The following is an 18,111-nucleotide window of genomic DNA, read 5'->3' on the forward strand; positions in this document are numbered from 1 at the left end:
AATTTCTTCTCCAAAGCTCTTTAACCGTTGGAATTCTCTTCCCCAGACAGTAGTGCAGGCCGAGAGTGGTCTGGAGGGTATTAGCTATGAGGAGAGGTTGGATAAACTCGGTTTGTTCTCACTGGAACGATGGAGGTTGAGGGGTGACCTGATAGAAGTCTACAAGATTATGAGTGGCCTGGACAGAGTGGATAGTCAGATGCTCTTTTCTAGGATAGAAAAGTCAAGTACTAGGGGACATAGGTTTTAGGTGCATGGGGAAAAGTTTAGAGGAGATGTGCGAGGCAAGTTTTTTTTTTACACAGAGGGTGGTGAATGTCTGGAACGCGCTGCCCAGGGAAGTGGTGGAAGCAGGTACGATAGCAGCATTTAAGGAGCAACTGGACGAATACATGAATAGGATGGGAATGGAAGGATACGGACTCCGTAAGTGCATACGGTTTTAGTTTAGGCAGACATCATGATCGGTGCAGACTTGGAAGGCTGAAGGGCCTGTTCCTGTGCAGTACTGTTCTTTGAGACATTGAATACATTAAAGGGCGAATTATACAGTTTTTAATTTACAAGGAAGTCGAGGGTTATGGGAGACAGGTAGAAAAGTGGAATTGAGACCATCAGATCAACCATGACATTATTGAATGGCGGAGCAGGTTCAAGGGGCCGAATGGTCGGCTCCTGCTCATGTTCAGGGAAGAACTGAAGAAAAATGTGAAACAAAGAGCAAAAGGTTCAATTGTGCATGTAGAAAATTATTACTTGAATAAATTCACGTTCACCATTCAGCTCCAAAGCTCAAGAAGAAGAAAAACAAATTGTTTCACGGATCTATAAAACAGCCAGTGGCAACACACTTCCCATACTGCCTGAACAGAGCAAGTCAACACTTCCTCCCACATGTCTCAGAGGCTACAGAAGGATATAGATAGGCTGGAAATTTGGGCAAAGAAATGGCAGATGGAGTTCAATCCAGATAAATGCGAAATGATGCATTTTGGTAGAACTAATGTAGGGGGGAGCTATATGATAAATGGCAGAACCATAAAGGGTGTAGATACGCAGAGGGACCCGAGTGTGCAAGTCCACAGATCCTTGAAGGTGACGTCATAGGTGGAGGTGGTGGTGAAGAAGGCAGATGGCATGCTTGCCTTTATAGGACGGGGCATAGAGTATAAAAGTTGGGGTCTGATGTTGCAGATGTATAGAACGTTGGTTCGGCCGCATTTGGAATACTGCGTCCAGTTCTGGTCGCCACACTACCAAAAGGACGTGGAGGCTTTAGAGAGAGTGCAGAGGAGGTTTACCAGGATGTTGCCTGGTATGGAGGAGCTTAGTTATGAGGAGAGATTGGGTAAACTGGGGTTGTTCTCACTGGAAAGATGGAGGATGAGGGGAGACCTAATAGAGGTGTATAAAATTATGAAAGGGTAAACGGTGGGAAGCTTTTTCCCAGGTCGGTGGTGACGTTCACGAGGGGTCATAGGTTCAAGGCGAGGGGGGGGGTGGTTTAAACACGGATATCAGAAGGACATATTTTACACAGAGGGTGGTGGGGGCCTGGAATGCGCTGCCAGGCAAGGTGGAGGAGGCGGGCACACTGGGAACGTTTAAGACTTATCTAGATAGCCACATGAACGGAGTGGGAATGGAGGGATAGAAAAGAATGGTCTAGTTTGGACCAGGGAGCGGCGCGGGCTTGGAGGGCCGAAGGGCCTGTTCCTGTGCTGTATTGTTCTTTGTTCTTGTCAACTCTGGTATAAATAATGAATAAGAACCAGGCTACAGAAAAGGTAGCAGGGTAAACATGTGGGTTATGGGGATAGGATCTGGGTGGGATTGTTGTCAGTGCAGACTCGATGGACCAAACGGCCTCCTTCTGCACTGTAAGGATTTTATGACTAATGAATGGACACGCTCCCACTGTGTCCTTTTGCCAAGTAGTACACAAAGCAAAAGAATGTCAACCTGACAGGACCGAAGGAGTGTTCACATCAGGCTGTTCTTCTTAGAGGGGTAGACATAGCTGCATTGACACAAGTTGTGGAGGCCACCACAACAATAACCACATGATTATGCTGTCACATGTACCTCTCGTTGCATAATTCAGGATATATTAGAGAGACTAAAAAGAACATGAAAAAGAAGATTTAATCTCTGCTCTCACTATACCCACAAGAACACAAGACATAGGAGGAGTAGAACATATGACCGGTCGAGTCTGCTCTGCCATTCAATACGATCATGGCCGATTTTGGGTTTCAATTCCACTTTCCTTCCTGCTCCTCATAGCCTTCGATTCCGAGACCCAAAATCTAAATACATGACACTTACAACCCAGGAAATTGTTATTAAGAGATATCCAATATATAAATATCCAGTAATATAAAAATGTTGGAAACAAAGCAACAATAGCTATACTGAAGCAAGGATACACCTCCCAAGTAGCTCCAGCGAGTAGGTGATGTAATCTTTGATTTGACCCATCAGGTAAGCACATTTGAGTGCAGTAGTCAGAATAAAGGTAAGCAACTTCCACCAGCGTTCACTGCGGTAATCACACATCACATAATCCAGCAATCTGTGAGGGAAAGAAAATACTCAACAATAAACTGGGAGGGGAAAAGAAAAAGAGAAAAATAAACAAGTAATGTCCAAACAGTGAGAGATGTTTTCCAACATTGGACGGACTGGAACTAAAATGGCCTTTGTATTGGATTAAGCTCTACATCAGAATTTGGGAAATAATTAAGGTATCCAGTTGTACAATGAAAAATGTTTTCTACCACACCAGCATTCAAAGTACAAAGGCGTACACAAAAATACAGCAGCAAATGTAGTCGAGTACTGCTGCTTCACAGCGCCAAGGACCTGGGTTCGATTCCCAGCCTCGGGTCACTGTCTGTGCGGAGTCTGCACGTTCTCCCGGTGTTTGCGTTTCCTCCGGGTGCTCCCACACTCCAAACGACATGCTGATTAGGTGCATTGGCCACGCTAAATTCTCCCTCAGTGTACCCAAACAGGTGCCGGAGTGTGGCAACTCGGGGATTTTCACAGCAACTTCATTGCAGTGTTAATGTAAGCCTACTTGTGACACTAATAAACTTTAAACTGGAAATACATTAAAATGTGACCATGTCTGTCTTTTAAGTTAATTTTACATAATAGATATCTGAAGATACTCACTTTAATGCTTTGCTGTAGTCCTTAGCATAATAATACTCTTCACCCATTTGAACCACTGCCAACACAGAACAGCATGGTGACATAAAATTAGCTTTCAGAGAGACAAGTAACCCACTCAAAAAATATATTAAAGAATGGCAAGCACGAGGCAGGTCTGGTTGCAAGAATATTTGGTAAGGATTACTCACTCAAATGACTCTTCATTCGGGGACACTTGTATTTCTTGAACTGAGCCACTGCATTACTCAGGAGGGTGATTATCAATTCCTGACAATGGATAGATAAAACACGCAATCAGGTATTGTTCCCGTTCATCAAAACAGTTTAAATCTTGTGTCTAAATCATGTTGTATTCATCGTAGGCCACATCTGTAGGAAAGTATACTTACAGAATGGTCAACATCTCGTTCTTTGAGCTGAAGGGCCAGAATGCCAACTTTCTCTTTCTCAGGGTCTGGGGGTTCGATACCTGGATAGGACAGTTTGTAATCCATTAAATGTAAATAATCAATGACATTGGAAAGAAACAGACTGGGGAAAACCTACTGGATGGTCATATTATCACAGTGGGATAATTTCACTATGAGTAACAGTATTTCAGTTACACTGCAGCCCATTCAAAATCAATGACCAAACTGTTGCCATGGGGATGGAATGCATTTTTTTAAAGGAATTCTGGGCAATTTCACACTTCCATTGTCATCACCTCAAAAATTCTAAAAAGATGCATTCAACATACCATCGCTATCTTTTAAAATGGACAGCACAGTGGTTAGCACTGCTGCCTCACAGTGGCAGGGACCTGGGTTCCATTCCCGGCTTGGGTCACTATCTGTATGGAGTCTGCATGTTCTTCCCACGTCTGCGTGGGTTTCCTCCGGGTGCTCCAGTTTCCTCCCATAATCTGAAAGACGTGCTGGTTAGCTTCATTGGCCATGCTAAATTTTCCCTCAGTGTACCCGAGCAGGCGCCGGAGTGTGGTGACTAGGGGATTTTCACAGTAACTCCATTGTAGTGTTAATGTAAGCCTGCTTGTGACACTAATAAATAAACGTTAAACTAAAATGGTATGCAAATATAAAATAGCGTATATCTAACTTTATAGCCATCATGTACTTTCAATAATGCACAACCCTTTGAGCATTTTGAACTGTGTCCAGTTCTGGATGCTGCACTCTAGGAAGGATATGAAGGCACTGGAGGGAGTGCAGAAAAGATTCAGGTTCCTGGGATGAGAAACTTCAGTTAGGAGGACATATTGGAGAAGTTGGGATTGTTTTCTTTAGAAAAAAGACGGCTGAGAGGAGATCTGCTGGAGGCTTTCAAAATCATGAAGGGTCTGAACAGGGTAGATAGGGAGAACCTGTTCCCACTCTGGGAAGGATTGAGAATGTGAAGGTACAGATTTAAAGTAATTAGCAAAAACAAGCAATGGTGATGTAAAGAAAGCTTTTTCACTCCGCGAGTGGTTTGGTTCTGGAATGCACTGAGTGTGTGGTGGAGGCAGGTTCAACTAAAACACTCAAAAGTGAATTAGACCAATATTTGAAAAATAACGTGCAGGGTTTTCGGGGGAAGGCGGGAGAATGGAACTAAGTGAGCTGCTCGTTTGGAGAGTTGGTGCAGACACGATGGGCCAAATGGCTTCCTTTAGCGCTGTAACAATTCTGTGATTCATTTAAAAACAAGTATATCGACTGGTCCTGTTTGAAGGTTGATCTTTGTTCAATGCTCTTGGAATATACATCAGTTCTGATTGTTGGGAAACCATATCTTCAAGAGCTGTATTTTCTTTTAAAATTTGGAAGGACATTGTGTTGGCAGGAAGAGGTCCTACAAAGACAATTCAGGGAGTTAGGTCGGGAGCTAAAAAACAGGACCTCTAGGGTAGTAATCTCACGATTACTCCCTTTTAGAGGGGTTTAGCATAACCTGGGACTAAAAAAACTAACAGACCAGAAAGATTAATTTAGAATGAATGCAGTATAGAAAAATCACAAAGTACCTGGAGTTACAAAAGTACTGTTTGTATAGAAACACATATAATCACTGTTAGAGAATTTAAGCATGTATTTTTGAAAACGTATTACATGCTGCGTTAAAAAATACACCTTGGCAACTACACACTGCCCCAAGGCATGGTGGGTACAGCGGAGTACAAGGAACTACATTCTTTGAAAAAATACAGCGACTGAGTAAAGCAAAAGGACCCTCTTAACAGTGCGGGTCTCAGATAGTTCGAGCAATCCCGGTCAAATGAATAGATCAATACAATTTCCCGATAAAGAGTTGCTGGGAGACGGAGGGAAAGAATTTCATTTACGTATTTCCATGCCATCAGAGAGTAGAGTGTTATTGGTCAAGGTAAATGATCTATACTAATAATGATTGGTTCCTGTCCAGAAAGATGAGCAAAGGGGGTGGGCAAATGATTTTTGAAAAATCTGTTTTAAAGGCAAAAGCCCTGGTGAGTGATTTACTGGAAATAACCTGACAAAGATAAACTTTATGTTTTGAACTTAATTGTTTAAGACTTTGTTGAGTATGAACCAAGAAGGTAAAAAAAGGTCATCAGTATTCTACTAGGAATCCTCATCTCAGTGGAATTTGTCTGTACTTGGAAACTCCGGAGGCTGAGACAAGGAGTTGATTGGTTCTAATCTCCATGACAAAACTCCACTGGTGAGAACGTCATATACATATGACGTCCAGGCATATATATCCCCAGAATCCCAGGTATTTACTCTGGCTAATCCCCCTGACACAGTAAGAAGTTTAACAACACCAGGTTAAAGTCCAACAGGTTTATTTGGTAGCAAAAGCCACACAAGCTTTCGAGGCTCTGAGCCCCTTCTTCAGGTGAGTGGGAATTCTGTTCACAAACAGAACTTATAAGACACAGACTCAATTTACATGAATAATGGTTGGAATGCGAATACTTACAACTAATCCAGTCTTTAAGAAACAAAACAATGGGAGTTTAAGAAACAAAACAACTCCCATTGTTTTGTTTCTTAAAGACTGGATTAGTTGTAAGTATTCGCATTCCAACCATTATTCATGTAAATTGAGTCTGTGTCTTATAAGTTCTGTTTGTGAACAGAATTCCCACTCACCTGAAGAAGGGGCTCAGAGCCTCGAAAGCTTGTGTGGCTTTTGCTACCAAATAAACCTGTTGGACTTTAACCTGGTGTTGTTAAACTTCTTACTGTGTTTACCCCAGTCCAACGCCGGCATCTCCACATCATAATCCCCCTGACACTAAGGGGCAATTTAGCATGGCCAATTCACCTAACCCACACATCTTTGGACTGTGGGAGGAAATCGGGGCACCTGGAGGAAACCCACGCAGACATGGGAAGAACGTGCTAACTCCACACAGACAGTCACCTGAGGCCGGAATTAAACCTGGGTCCCTGGCACTGTGAGACAGCAGTGCTAAGCACGGTGCCTCCTTCTGCACTGTAGGGATTCTATGATATTTTCAGGGCAGCCATATTTGTACAGAACCTTTCATAGGGCTTCCTGGTTCACTGTGTCAAAAGTCTTGGTCAGGTCAATGGACACCATATAATAGTATAATAATACATAAAATAGTTTTTATCCTCAAAAGAATATGGACCTTCACTTCACATGAAGCGGACATCTCAAAGCGCTTTTCGATCAATAAAGTACTTTTAAAATGCAGTCAATTTTCTGGTTTCAAAGAAAACTATTTCCCAATGATACCAGGGCAAGAACTGACACAAGTGAGAAATAATACAACAAATTAGCATCGCATCAATTGAAATTACTGTGTACCCGTTACTTAAATGGATGGGATTACTTCGGTGGCACAGTGCCTTTTGATCAGTGTCATTTGCTCATTTCACGATGGTATGATGTCCAGCATGATGCAATGTGGTATGTTATCAGATGCCTTTCCTGCCATCAGTGCCCACCGAGCAAAGCTATGCATTGGCTCCAGTTCTGTTTACCATATACCTATCGGCTATGCTCCAGGAAGTACTCAAAGATCTTGACACAGGATTACACGCTGAATTCAGGACAGATGGCAACCTCTCCTCCCTGCATCTACCCTGTCTAGCCCTGTTAGAATTTTAAAAGTCTCGAGGAGATCCCACCTCATTCATCTGAACTCCAGCCAAAACTGCGCACAATACTCTAGGTGTGGCCTCACCAAGACCTTGTATAATTGCAACAACACATCCCTGCTCCTGTATTCAAAACCTCTTGCAATGAAGGCCAACATACCATTTGCCTTCTTTACTGCCTGCTGCTTACCTTCAGTTACAGGTGCATAAGGAAACTCGGGTCTCGCTGCACACCCTCCTCTCCCAATTTGCAGCCATTCAGGTACTAATCTGCCTTCTTGTTTCTGTTTCCAAAGTGAATAACCTCACATTTATCCATATTATACTACATTAGGCATTGATTTGTCCACTCAGCCAACCTGTCCAGATCATTCTGAAGGATCTCTGCATCGTCACAGTTCACCCTCCCCCCAACTTGGTATTATCTGCAAACTTTGAGATGTTACATTTTGTTCCCTCATCCAAATCGTTAATATGTATATTGTGAAAAAAGGGGCAGCACAGTAGCTAGCACTGCTGCTTCACAGCTCCAGGGACCTGGGTTCGATTCCCGGCTTGGGTCACTGTCTGTGTGGAGTTTGCACATTCTCCTCGTGTCTGCGTGGGTTTCCTCCGGGTGCTCCGGTTTCCTCCCACAGTCCAAAGATGTGTGGGTTAGGTTGATTGGCCACGCTAAAAATTGCCCTTAGTGTCCTGAGATGCGTAGGTTAGAGAGATTAGTGGGTAAATCTGTAGGGATATGGGGGTAGGGCCTGGGTGGGATTGTGGTCGGTGCAGACTCGATGGGCCGAATGGCCTCTTTCTGTACTGTAGGGTTTCTATGATTAAGTTAATGATGGGATGAATAGTACTGGGGGTGATTCTACATTCAAGCAGTTTTGGTTTAGGTTTTAGAATAAGCAGGCTGCAGAAAATCTCTCTCTCAAAAGGGTTTCGTGGAAATTTTGCACGTTGGTCAAAATAATTTAAATCACTTGTTAACTGAAAGACTTCTAACAATGAGTTGGGCTTTTGGCATAGCCAAGCTGAGGACAGAGTGTGTTTTAGAAGCAAATCCAGAATTAAAGAGTATTAGAACCAGGACCGTTCTGATCCAAGGAGAACAGGTCAGAACGCCAGAGTTGAATGGGGAGTTTGCAATCGAAGGAAGATTGGAAAAGACTTGAAGGGACAATCTTGCCGAAAGGAAACAGAAGACCCAAAAAATCTCCATCCTTACACGAACCTGCGTAGCAGTACACAAACCATGTGGTTAACCTCATAATGTGAGATAACGATCTGATCTGAATTCACTGGGGGCAGAAGGAAATGCGATTTAAGAATTCAGTTTAGATTACAACTAACTGAGTTTTTGTTGTACCTTTAACATATTTGACTGTTTAATATTCTTTGATTTTTGTGTTAATTTCTTTTGATTTGAACCGTGAACATTGCAGCTTCCTTCTTTTAGTTTAGAAACCTGGGTTTATGGTTTCAAAATAAAGTTATTGATCTCCACCAAGATCACAACAGTGAAACGATATGATTAAATTAAAGTCTTTTTTTTGAGCGACAATATAACTTAGCGATTTGACTCATGAACAAAACAACCTTTGAAATCTAAACAATGAACAACACCAGCACAGGTTTTGACCAGCGGTGGCACATAATTAAATATCACAATGACCAATACCTTGAGCACAGTGGGACAGCTTCACAAGGAAACAGACCTGCTAAACTTGCCTCGTCGCTGATCAAAACATATATTGCTGTGTGGCCAAATTCCCCTCCAACTCGATTTTCAAGTTTGCTGACAACACCACCGTAGTGGGTCGGATCGCAAACAATGACGAGACAGAGTACAGGAATGGGATAGAGAATCTGGTGAACTGGTGCGGCAACAATAATCTCTCCCTCAATGGCAACAAAACGAAGGAGATAGTCATCGACTTCAGGAAATGTAAAGAAGAACATGCCCCTGTCAACATCAATGGGGACGAAGTAGAAATGGTCGAAAGCTTCAAGTTTTTAGGTGTCTAGATCACCAACAATCTGTCCTGGTTCCCCCCCATGCTGACACTATAGTTAGGAAAGCCCACCAACGCTTCTAATTTCTCAGAAAACTAAGGAAATTTGGCATGTCAGCTACGACTCTCACCAACCTTTATAGATGCACCATAAAAAACACCCTTTCCGCTTGTAACACAGCTTGATATGTCTCCTGCTCTGCCCAACACCGCAAGAAACTACGAAGGGCCGTGAACGAAGCCCAGTCCATCATTCAAACCAGCCTTCCATCCATTGACTCCATCTACACTTCCCGTGCCTCAGAAAAGCATAACCAAGGACTCCATGCACCCAGGACATACTCTCTTCCACCTCCTTCCATCAGGAAGAAAATACAAAAGTCTGAGGACACGTACCAATCAACTCAAGAACAGCTTCTTCCCTGCTGCCATCAGATTTTTGAATGGACTTGCTTCTCATTAAGTTGATCTTTCTCTACACCCTAGTTATGACTGTAACACTACATTCTGCACTCTCTCCTTTCCTTCTCTATGAACAGTATGCTTTGTCTGTACAGCGCGCAAGAAACAATACTTTTCACCGTAAACTAATATATGTGACAATAATAAATCAAATCAAACATTTAAAACTAGGTAATTATGTACAACGAGAGGAATTCCACTGCAAGATTTTAAAAGAGCCTTTCCAAGATCACAGTTTTCACTCATCAAAACTTTTCACTTCATTAAATTATTCTGATGGTAATTCCTGCCTTACTTTGATGACTTTGCCTCCAAGGTCTTTGCCCAAAAAAGTCCAACACTCCAGCAGGTGTCTCCAATGGATCAGGACTAGGATAGGTGGTAGAGGACTATGAAGAATAAACATAATAATGCAGAGTTAATACATAAAGAAACTAACCACTCAAACATTTCAGGTGAAGAAATTTGAAACTGTCAAACAGGAGAAATTCATTTCATCCCTTCAATTTTTAATGTGTTATTCAGCTATGCTGATGACAGCAGATCATGGGCTCCCAATAAAACATGCAACATATTGGACTGAAGCACTGAAAGTCCGTGTGTTATCAATATGCATTCCTCAGTCACAGGAACAAATGGGACTTTGCTTAGGCACTGGGATATGCTTTACATAAGTTAAATGAGCAAAACAACAGTGGTGCAGCCATGTGCATACAAAGTGAAGCCATGATTACCCACCAGGAGGTAAGTCGCCCAGGGATAACTGAAAGCATCCAAACCGTATGAACAATTGCTGCCAAGGTTTGAATATCCCAGCCTCTCTCGCACTCTCCATTGGTCTCTCTAGTCAGCACACCCCTCAGCTGCCTTGTTCTTCCTGGCAAGATCAACTGGAGCTGGAACTGCTGAATGAACAATTAATTCTAGCAGCTCCAAGCCCTGACCACCCAGCTGGATAAAAATGCTCTTTTAATTGCCAACTATATCCTTCCGTTATCCCTCACCCCCAGTGATCTATTGTGCAGTCTCCTCAGTTGAATTTTTTTTTTTAATTCATTCATGGGACATTGGCGTCGCTGACTGGCTAGCATTTATTGCCCATTGTACACAGTGGTTAGCACTGTTGCCTCACAGCACCAAGGACCCAGGTTCAATTCCTGGCTTGGGTCACTGTCTGAGCAGTGTCTGCACGTTCTACCCATGCCTGCGTGGGTTTCCCCCGGGCGTTCTGGTTTCCTTCCACAGTCCGAAAGACATGCTGTTTAGGTGCATTGGCCATGCCAATTCCTCACTCAGTGTGCCAGAACTGGAGCCGGAGTGTGGTGACTAGGGGATTTTCACAGTAACTTCATTGCAGTGTTAATGTAAGCCTACTTGTGACACTAATAAATAAACTTTTAAAACTTTATGCAACAGCTTTTGGTCATGTCTGGTAGCTATGGTTAAACTGTCTGATTGCGCCATTGGAATATGTTGAGCAAGAGCTAAGTTGAAGCAAGTGAAGGAAGTAACATTCTGACAGCCCCAGCTTGCATGGGTCTACTATTATTCGCAATAATTTTGTGGATGATTGAGAACATGGAGAACAGGAGCACAAGAAAACTAATGTGGCACTATAATTATTGCAATTCACAAAATACTCAGGACCAAAAAAAATGCTATAGAAATTTCTCATAACTGAATTTACAGGCATTAAGTCATTCAAAAGTATTATGCACTATGCTGTGATGGTATTGATTATCATTGTAAAGATATGCAAACGCATGGGTCAAGTGTTCAATAAAGATAAATTTCCCTCCTGTACATGATGACTTAAAACAGAATTCTCTTGAGATACAAATTAAAGGCTTAGAAAATTTAAGCCGCAAATTTATTTCCTTGTGGCCAATGACCTCATCCCTCCCCACATACAGAAGTCAACAAGTAGCAGCAGCCAAAGTAAAAGAAAAACTTTTCAATCTTGTATTCTAGTCAGCCACAAATTTGATACCATAACATAATAGAACATAAACACATTTTATCAATAATCTCAAACTACCAGAAAGAGCTAAACTCCATATTTGTTGGAAGCTTTACATACATCGTGGTTGCAGAGTTGATTTGCCAGTTGTTTGCGTTCCTGCGCATAGTATGCTGCCTGTTGGTAATAGAAACCCGGGTTCTGGGTCTGAATTGCTGTGAGGCCAAGCTTAATGGCTTCGTCAAACAAATCCCCAAACGCTTGAAATCTTACAAAGAGAAAAAAAATTACAATTAAGTTTCCAGAGGACAACCAGCCTCATCAATAGGTAGGTGAAGAAAATATAGGTAAAGAGATAAAGTTTTGTTTATCACACCATATTGTATGCACATAACATGCTTGGGGCAAAGGAGCAATTGCGAGTTTTGTAAATTCAGTAGGATCATACTGTTTAGACATCCAGGCGGTGTGTTCAAATGCCAGTTCTGCACTCCCTATCTTCTTTTTGCACAAATCCACATGCTTACGGAACTGCGCAATGGCGTCCAATGGCGCATTGTGCTGGAAACATAAACGACAAATCTGGGAGAATAGAAGCAGAAAGCAAAATTAAAAATGCGTGCCCCTGTCAATCACATCCCAATGTATTTATGGCAACCACATTGTTCATGAATTGTGACCCAAACTTCCATGTCCGTTTTAGGTCTGGCACAGCATTAAAGCTGGATTGTAATTACATCAATCCAAACTTCTGCTTTGAACAATACACCGGTGCTCCCTTTTTACTGCTTAAAAGAACAAAACTTGCAAAATCAGGTTCGTGGCCAAAGTTTGACGGGATGGAACTTTGTTGAGCTTACAGTGGGGAGATAATACATTAATGAATCAACTGTATTTTACTTTTAAAAATAATTCGTTAAAGATAATCTGTTAAGTGAAAAATATGACTCCTCCCAACTTTACTTCTATTCAACCATTCTGAAAGTTTCACTAAATATTTGTTCAATAAAAACTATAATAATTTCCAATTCAGCACATTCCGAAGGAGCATCTCATTCACGATAACATTCATGCTTGCATCAAACAGACAGACTATAGAATTTCAAACTGCTCTATGCAAGATAAAATAGAACTAAAATGAACAGGCAAATGGATGGAAATTATGCTATAGATGCTCCATTTTCAAAACACGCTGCTCAAGACTTAAAAATCCACAAGGTCATTCGATTGCAGATTCTGTCTGTTAATGTTTTTGTTGCTTTTCAATATTTTCAAGATTAATAGTGTTGCTTACTTTTGAAAAGCAGACAAAGTTGCAAAACTGCTGTAATAAATAAACGAGAGTTACTTCCAGCTATTAGACTCACCTATGCGATGCAGTTAATTCTACAATCAGCTGGCAAAATAATACCATAACTAATAAGTTGCGTAATCACCTTATAGTTGATGAATCCAGCCATGGTCTTGATTTCAAGCATGTTGGTTTCATGAGCTCTCAGTTCATGCACAAGGTTATAAGCCGTTCTATAGTTTCTGAAAATTAAGATTTAAAGTTAAAGTTTATTTATTAGTCACAAGTAAGGCTTACATTAACACTGCAATGAAGTTACTGTGAAATTCCCCTGGTCGCCACACTCCGGCACCTGTTCGGGTCAATGCACCTAACTAGCACATCTATCAGACTGTGAGAGGGAACCGGAGCACCTGGAGGAAAACCACGCAGACAAGGGATGAACATGCAGACTCCACACAGACAGTGACTCAAGCTGGGAATCGAACCCGGGTCCCTGGCGCTGTGAGGCAGCAATGCTAACCATTGTGCCACCGATACCTTCAAATAAATAGATCCCCGAGGTACAGTGTGTTTGATGAACATTCAAGTGTTATAGCAAATACCAAGTTTTACAATGGGCACAATGCCGACAAAATACAAAGGTTAAGGTTCAACTCAATGCTGCATTGTGCTAGGTAGAGTTGAGGGGGGGGGGGGGGGGGGGGGGGGGTGGGAGAAGAGGGGGGAGATGCAATTGATTGGTCAGATTGGCAATCGTAAAGTCAGAAAGCTGAATGCTATTTCCATTTCAAACGCTGTGGATGAAGACATGTTGTTCACTGAGTAGTAGTGGAAACCGATAGTTGTTCCTGTTTATTTCTCTGCAGCAATCCCCACACATTCCGAAATATGAAAATGCTTTAGCTTGCGGTGAAGAGATGATTGGGGGTAATTTTTTTTTTTTTATAAATCAGAACTCATTTTGCCTCCCCCCAAAGTCAGGTTTTTGTTCAGGTCAATTGCAATCCAGACACTTAGACAAAATAAATAGAACTCAATTATAATGATAAAGTTAACAAAGGTCAAGAATACTAATAATTAACAAAAGCCTTACTTCAATGCATTTTGTGTATCCTGCTTCAGTTCACTGAAGAAAGCCGTTTTGAACTGATGCCTCACAAATAAGAGCTATCAAAAAAAAAACGCATGTTTAAAGTACAAAGTAAGAATTTTGGCATTCTTTAAATCAGATGCATTTGACATAGACAGATTGCGCAGTGTAACAAACTGCTAACTGTAAATAAGTTCCACAATGGGGTGACTTTTCATATCTAGATGCATACTGTTAACATATTAATCATTTCCAAGGAGTTTTAATTGGTTACAAGTGCAATAATTCCAAAATGACTGACATGTAGCTTACAAATGAACATGTATTACCTCAGCCCAAGTAATAAACCCAAATAAATAATTTATTATTGCTTCCCGCACATGTCCCATTTCATTACAGATGTAAAATAATAGTTTTACAATATAAAGCCACTGGATCTGGATCTGAACTTTGCGAACAGTTAACTTGCCTCCAATTTACTTAAATTACAGTTATCTGAATTCAAGTAGCAAACATTTACATCACTCGTCTTAAAAAGACCTGCTAGGTCCCTGTGCTCCAGACCCCAGGTTGCCCATTCAGCAAACACCATGGGCTTGGGAGATTCTTGAGCAGTAACTGAACCCTTTTATATAAAATAGTCAATGGTTGAAGATTTACAGAACATCTAATTATGTAATGCAATTAACAAAGCAAAACAACCCTTTGACTACTCTTCCAAATCATAATTATGATGAGGAGATGCCGGTGTTGGACTGAGGTGGACACTTCACCCGACGAAGGAGCAGCACGCCAAAAGCTTATGATTTCAAATAAACCCATTAGATTATAACTTGGAATCATAATTATGGTTGCCATCCCTACCAGATTGGCTAGAAGTGTACGTGAACAGATCGTGGCTACTTTGTAATATCAACCATTATATGTTGCCGCCATTGAAAATGATAATGTCAGCTGACATCTGCTCACTGCAAAGAGCCAGCCCACGCTTAATGGTGACTGAAAGCCACACTGGCTACTTAGAGGGAAAGTGTGTTTGGAAGCCAGAGGAATAAGTGGGTTGGGGGGGTGGTGGTGGTGGAGAGAAGTTAGGTCACTGGGGCTCAGACAGGTGAGAGGGAGGGAGGGAGACTGAGGAATGAGGTACGCGTGGGGCCTAGCATTTCCAATAGAGCCTAAAGGACAGCTTCATTGGTGAAAGGAAGCAGTATCGAGAAAGGAGCATGCAGCAAAGGAGCAAGCAAAACCTGGGAACTTTGGAGCAAGAAACAAGTGAAAGGTTTCCATCCACTGGTGGACAAATGGGGAGGTGGCGACTGAGACCAAGGATTTGAACTGCAAGAACCAAGGGCACAGAGAGAAGAAAGGTTGCGCCAATGAGGATTTTAGGTCACAGAATATTTCACTACAAATGGTGATCAAGGCAGAGACCAGATCATTTGATAGAGAATGGAATAAGAACTTGAACAGGAGGAATTTAAAAAGGATTGGGATAGGGTTGGTGTGGGTTGTGCTGAAGTAACCCAAATGGTTTTCTCCTATGCAGTGACTGCAATTATTTGGTGAAAACACTACAGAGTCCAAAGCCAGGGAGAAGTTTTGAAATTTTGATGCTGAGCTGTGATTAGTAAAATACTCCCAAGCAGCGACATTGATTAATGTACATTGTTAATGAAAGTTAACATTCCCCAACCCGAACTGGAGGATGCTATATAAATATTAATGCATCCAGACCAAGTAAGACAGTAGAATATAAGAGCAGGGATATAGAAGGCTCTGGTCAGACCACATTTGGAGTACTGCGAGCAGTTTTGGGCCCCATATCTAAGGAAGGATGTCTGGCCTTGGAAAGGGTCCAGAGGAGGTTCACAAGAATGATTCCTGGAGTGAAGAGCTTGACATATGAGAATGGTTGAGGACTCTGGGTCTGTACTCATTGGAGTTGATAAGGATGAAGGGGGATCTTATTGAAACTTACAGGATACTGAGAGGCCTGGATAGAGTGGAGGTGGAGAGGATGTTTCCACTAGTAGGAAAAACGGGAACTAGAGGGCACAACCTCCGGCTAAAGGGACGATCCTTTAAAACAGAGATGAGGAGGAATTTCTTCAGCCAGTGTGGTGAATCTGTGGAACTCTTTGCCGCAGAAAGCTGTGGAGGCCAGGTCATTGAGTGTCTTTAAGACTGAGATAGATAGGTTATTGATTAATAAGGGGATCAGGGGTTATGGGGAAAAGGCAGGAGAATGGGGATGAGAAAAATATCAGCCATGATTGAATGACAGAGCAGACTCGATGGGCCGAGTGGCCTAATTCTACTCCTACTTCTTATGGTCATACCACACACAGAATTGTTACAGTGCAGAAGGCCCATTCAGCCCAACGTGTCTGCACCCTTTCCACTCCCCCCACTCCTGCCCAATACCCTGAACTATATTTACCTGATGAGTTGTTTTGTTCAAGAATTCTTTGTGCGATTTAACCCTCCGGATCTCTGTGTAATAATATGTCTGTGCATGCTCATAAAAAGCATTCTCTAACCTACAAAATGACAAAACAATCTTGTATATTTTTAATATGGAAATTCCAATTGAAATAAGTAGTTAAATGCTTGATACAATTAAACAGTAACATCCCAGCAAGCAAAGTCCATTAGCCATGAAGCAGTATGTTAAACAAATAAGCTAGAAATTTATATTCATACAACTATAATTCTTTCTGGATATGATTTAGCTCGGGTACAGTTTAAGACCATAACGGAGAATTAACATTGGTTTAGGAATACCAAACGAACTGTTTAAATAAAGAAAAAGACAGCCTGTTAAACCTTACATTAAAAGCACAGCCCCAACATTGTGGAATTCTGAATGAAAGACCCTGTGAGAATATAAACTGAATTTATTTGTGATTTGATCTCAGGACATGGGTGTTACTGACAAAGCCCCATAGGACACTCTTAGCCACTTGAACTGCATTGGTATTCTCCTTAAACCTGTGGTACTTACAAAAAATATATAAAAGTTACAACATGGAAACAGGATGTTCAGCTCAACCGGTCCATATCAGCATTTACCATTCATGCCACCAAGTAATCCTCAACACATTTACCCACCTTGTTACCATATCCCTTCATCTTTCTTTTCCTTCGCCCACTGATTCAATCGAAGGTTGATTTTCAATATTGTTATGCCTCAAGCACTAAACATTTGACTATTTCAACCTCAAGAGTCTTGTTAAAGAAGCATCTCCTCCCTGTTCTAAATCTCGTACAAGATTGCCATTTGTCCCTCAACTACTGTTCTGGTCTACCCTTTCTGAATTACAAACTACAACAAATCAGCTGGAATTGTGTTCTTCTGATGAAAAAAGCCCCAACCTTTACTCATCATGGCAATTCAGCATAGACGGAAGCACCCTAATTAATCTTTAATGGTAACCTCGCTTAAAAAGACCACCATAACTTGCCTATGTTGAGTCCCAATACTGCACATTAGACTTCATATCGTTTATTACCTCCTCACTTTCACATTCTACACCTCTCGATAAAACATAGATGAAACCAAGAATCCCTTAGCTTTTTTATTAAACAGCGTTATCTACAAGGAGGAACACCAAACACGTTAAAGCAGCCCAGAATAGCAGTCCATCATTGCAGGAGAGGCCCCGATCATGATAGAGGGTGGTGAGTGTTTGGAATGAGCTGCCAGAGGTAGTAGTAGAGGCGGGTACAATTTTGTCTTTTAAAAAGCATTTAGACAGTTACATACTGGAAAGACAGAGAATGAGGGGTAACCTAATAGAGGTGTATAAAATTATGAAAGGCATAGTTAGGGTGAACGGTGGGAAGCTTTTTCCCAGGTCGGTGGTGACGTTCACGAGGGGTCACATGAATGGAGTGGGAATGGAGGGATACAAAAGAATGGTCTAGTTTGAACCAGGGAGCGGCGTGGGCTTGGAGGGCCAAAAGGCCTGTTTCTATGCTGTAAACCTCTATGACTCTATAAGTACAGAATTCCCCAAAAAACA

General features: G+C 41.7%; 1 protein-coding gene across 1 annotated transcript in view; it reads right to left on the reverse strand.

The window, feature by feature from the left end:
• trappc11 (trafficking protein particle complex subunit 11) overlaps nt 1-18,111 on the reverse strand; it is a 60,380-nt gene that overhangs the window by 25,357 nt on the left and 16,912 nt on the right. Inside the window, exons 6-15 of the mRNA XM_078215087.1 lie at nt 16,527-16,626; nt 14,090-14,163; nt 13,139-13,235; nt 12,151-12,284; nt 11,823-11,970; nt 10,038-10,131; nt 3,570-3,649; nt 3,369-3,447; nt 3,181-3,235; nt 2,430-2,575 (exon numbers count right to left, since the gene is read on the reverse strand). Coding sequence (XP_078071213.1) covers nt 2,430-2,575; nt 3,181-3,235; nt 3,369-3,447; nt 3,570-3,649; nt 10,038-10,131; nt 11,823-11,970; nt 12,151-12,284; nt 13,139-13,235; nt 14,090-14,163; nt 16,527-16,626 — 1,007 coding nt within the window. The remainder of the gene's footprint in view (nt 1-2,429; nt 2,576-3,180; nt 3,236-3,368; nt 3,448-3,569; nt 3,650-10,037; nt 10,132-11,822; nt 11,971-12,150; nt 12,285-13,138; nt 13,236-14,089; nt 14,164-16,526; nt 16,627-18,111) is intronic.

The sequence above is a fragment of the Mustelus asterias genome, chromosome 6 (genome assembly GCF_964213995.1).
Source record: "Mustelus asterias chromosome 6, sMusAst1.hap1.1, whole genome shotgun sequence".
In the NCBI taxonomy this organism is placed as follows: Eukaryota; Metazoa; Chordata; class Chondrichthyes; order Carcharhiniformes; family Triakidae; genus Mustelus; species Mustelus asterias.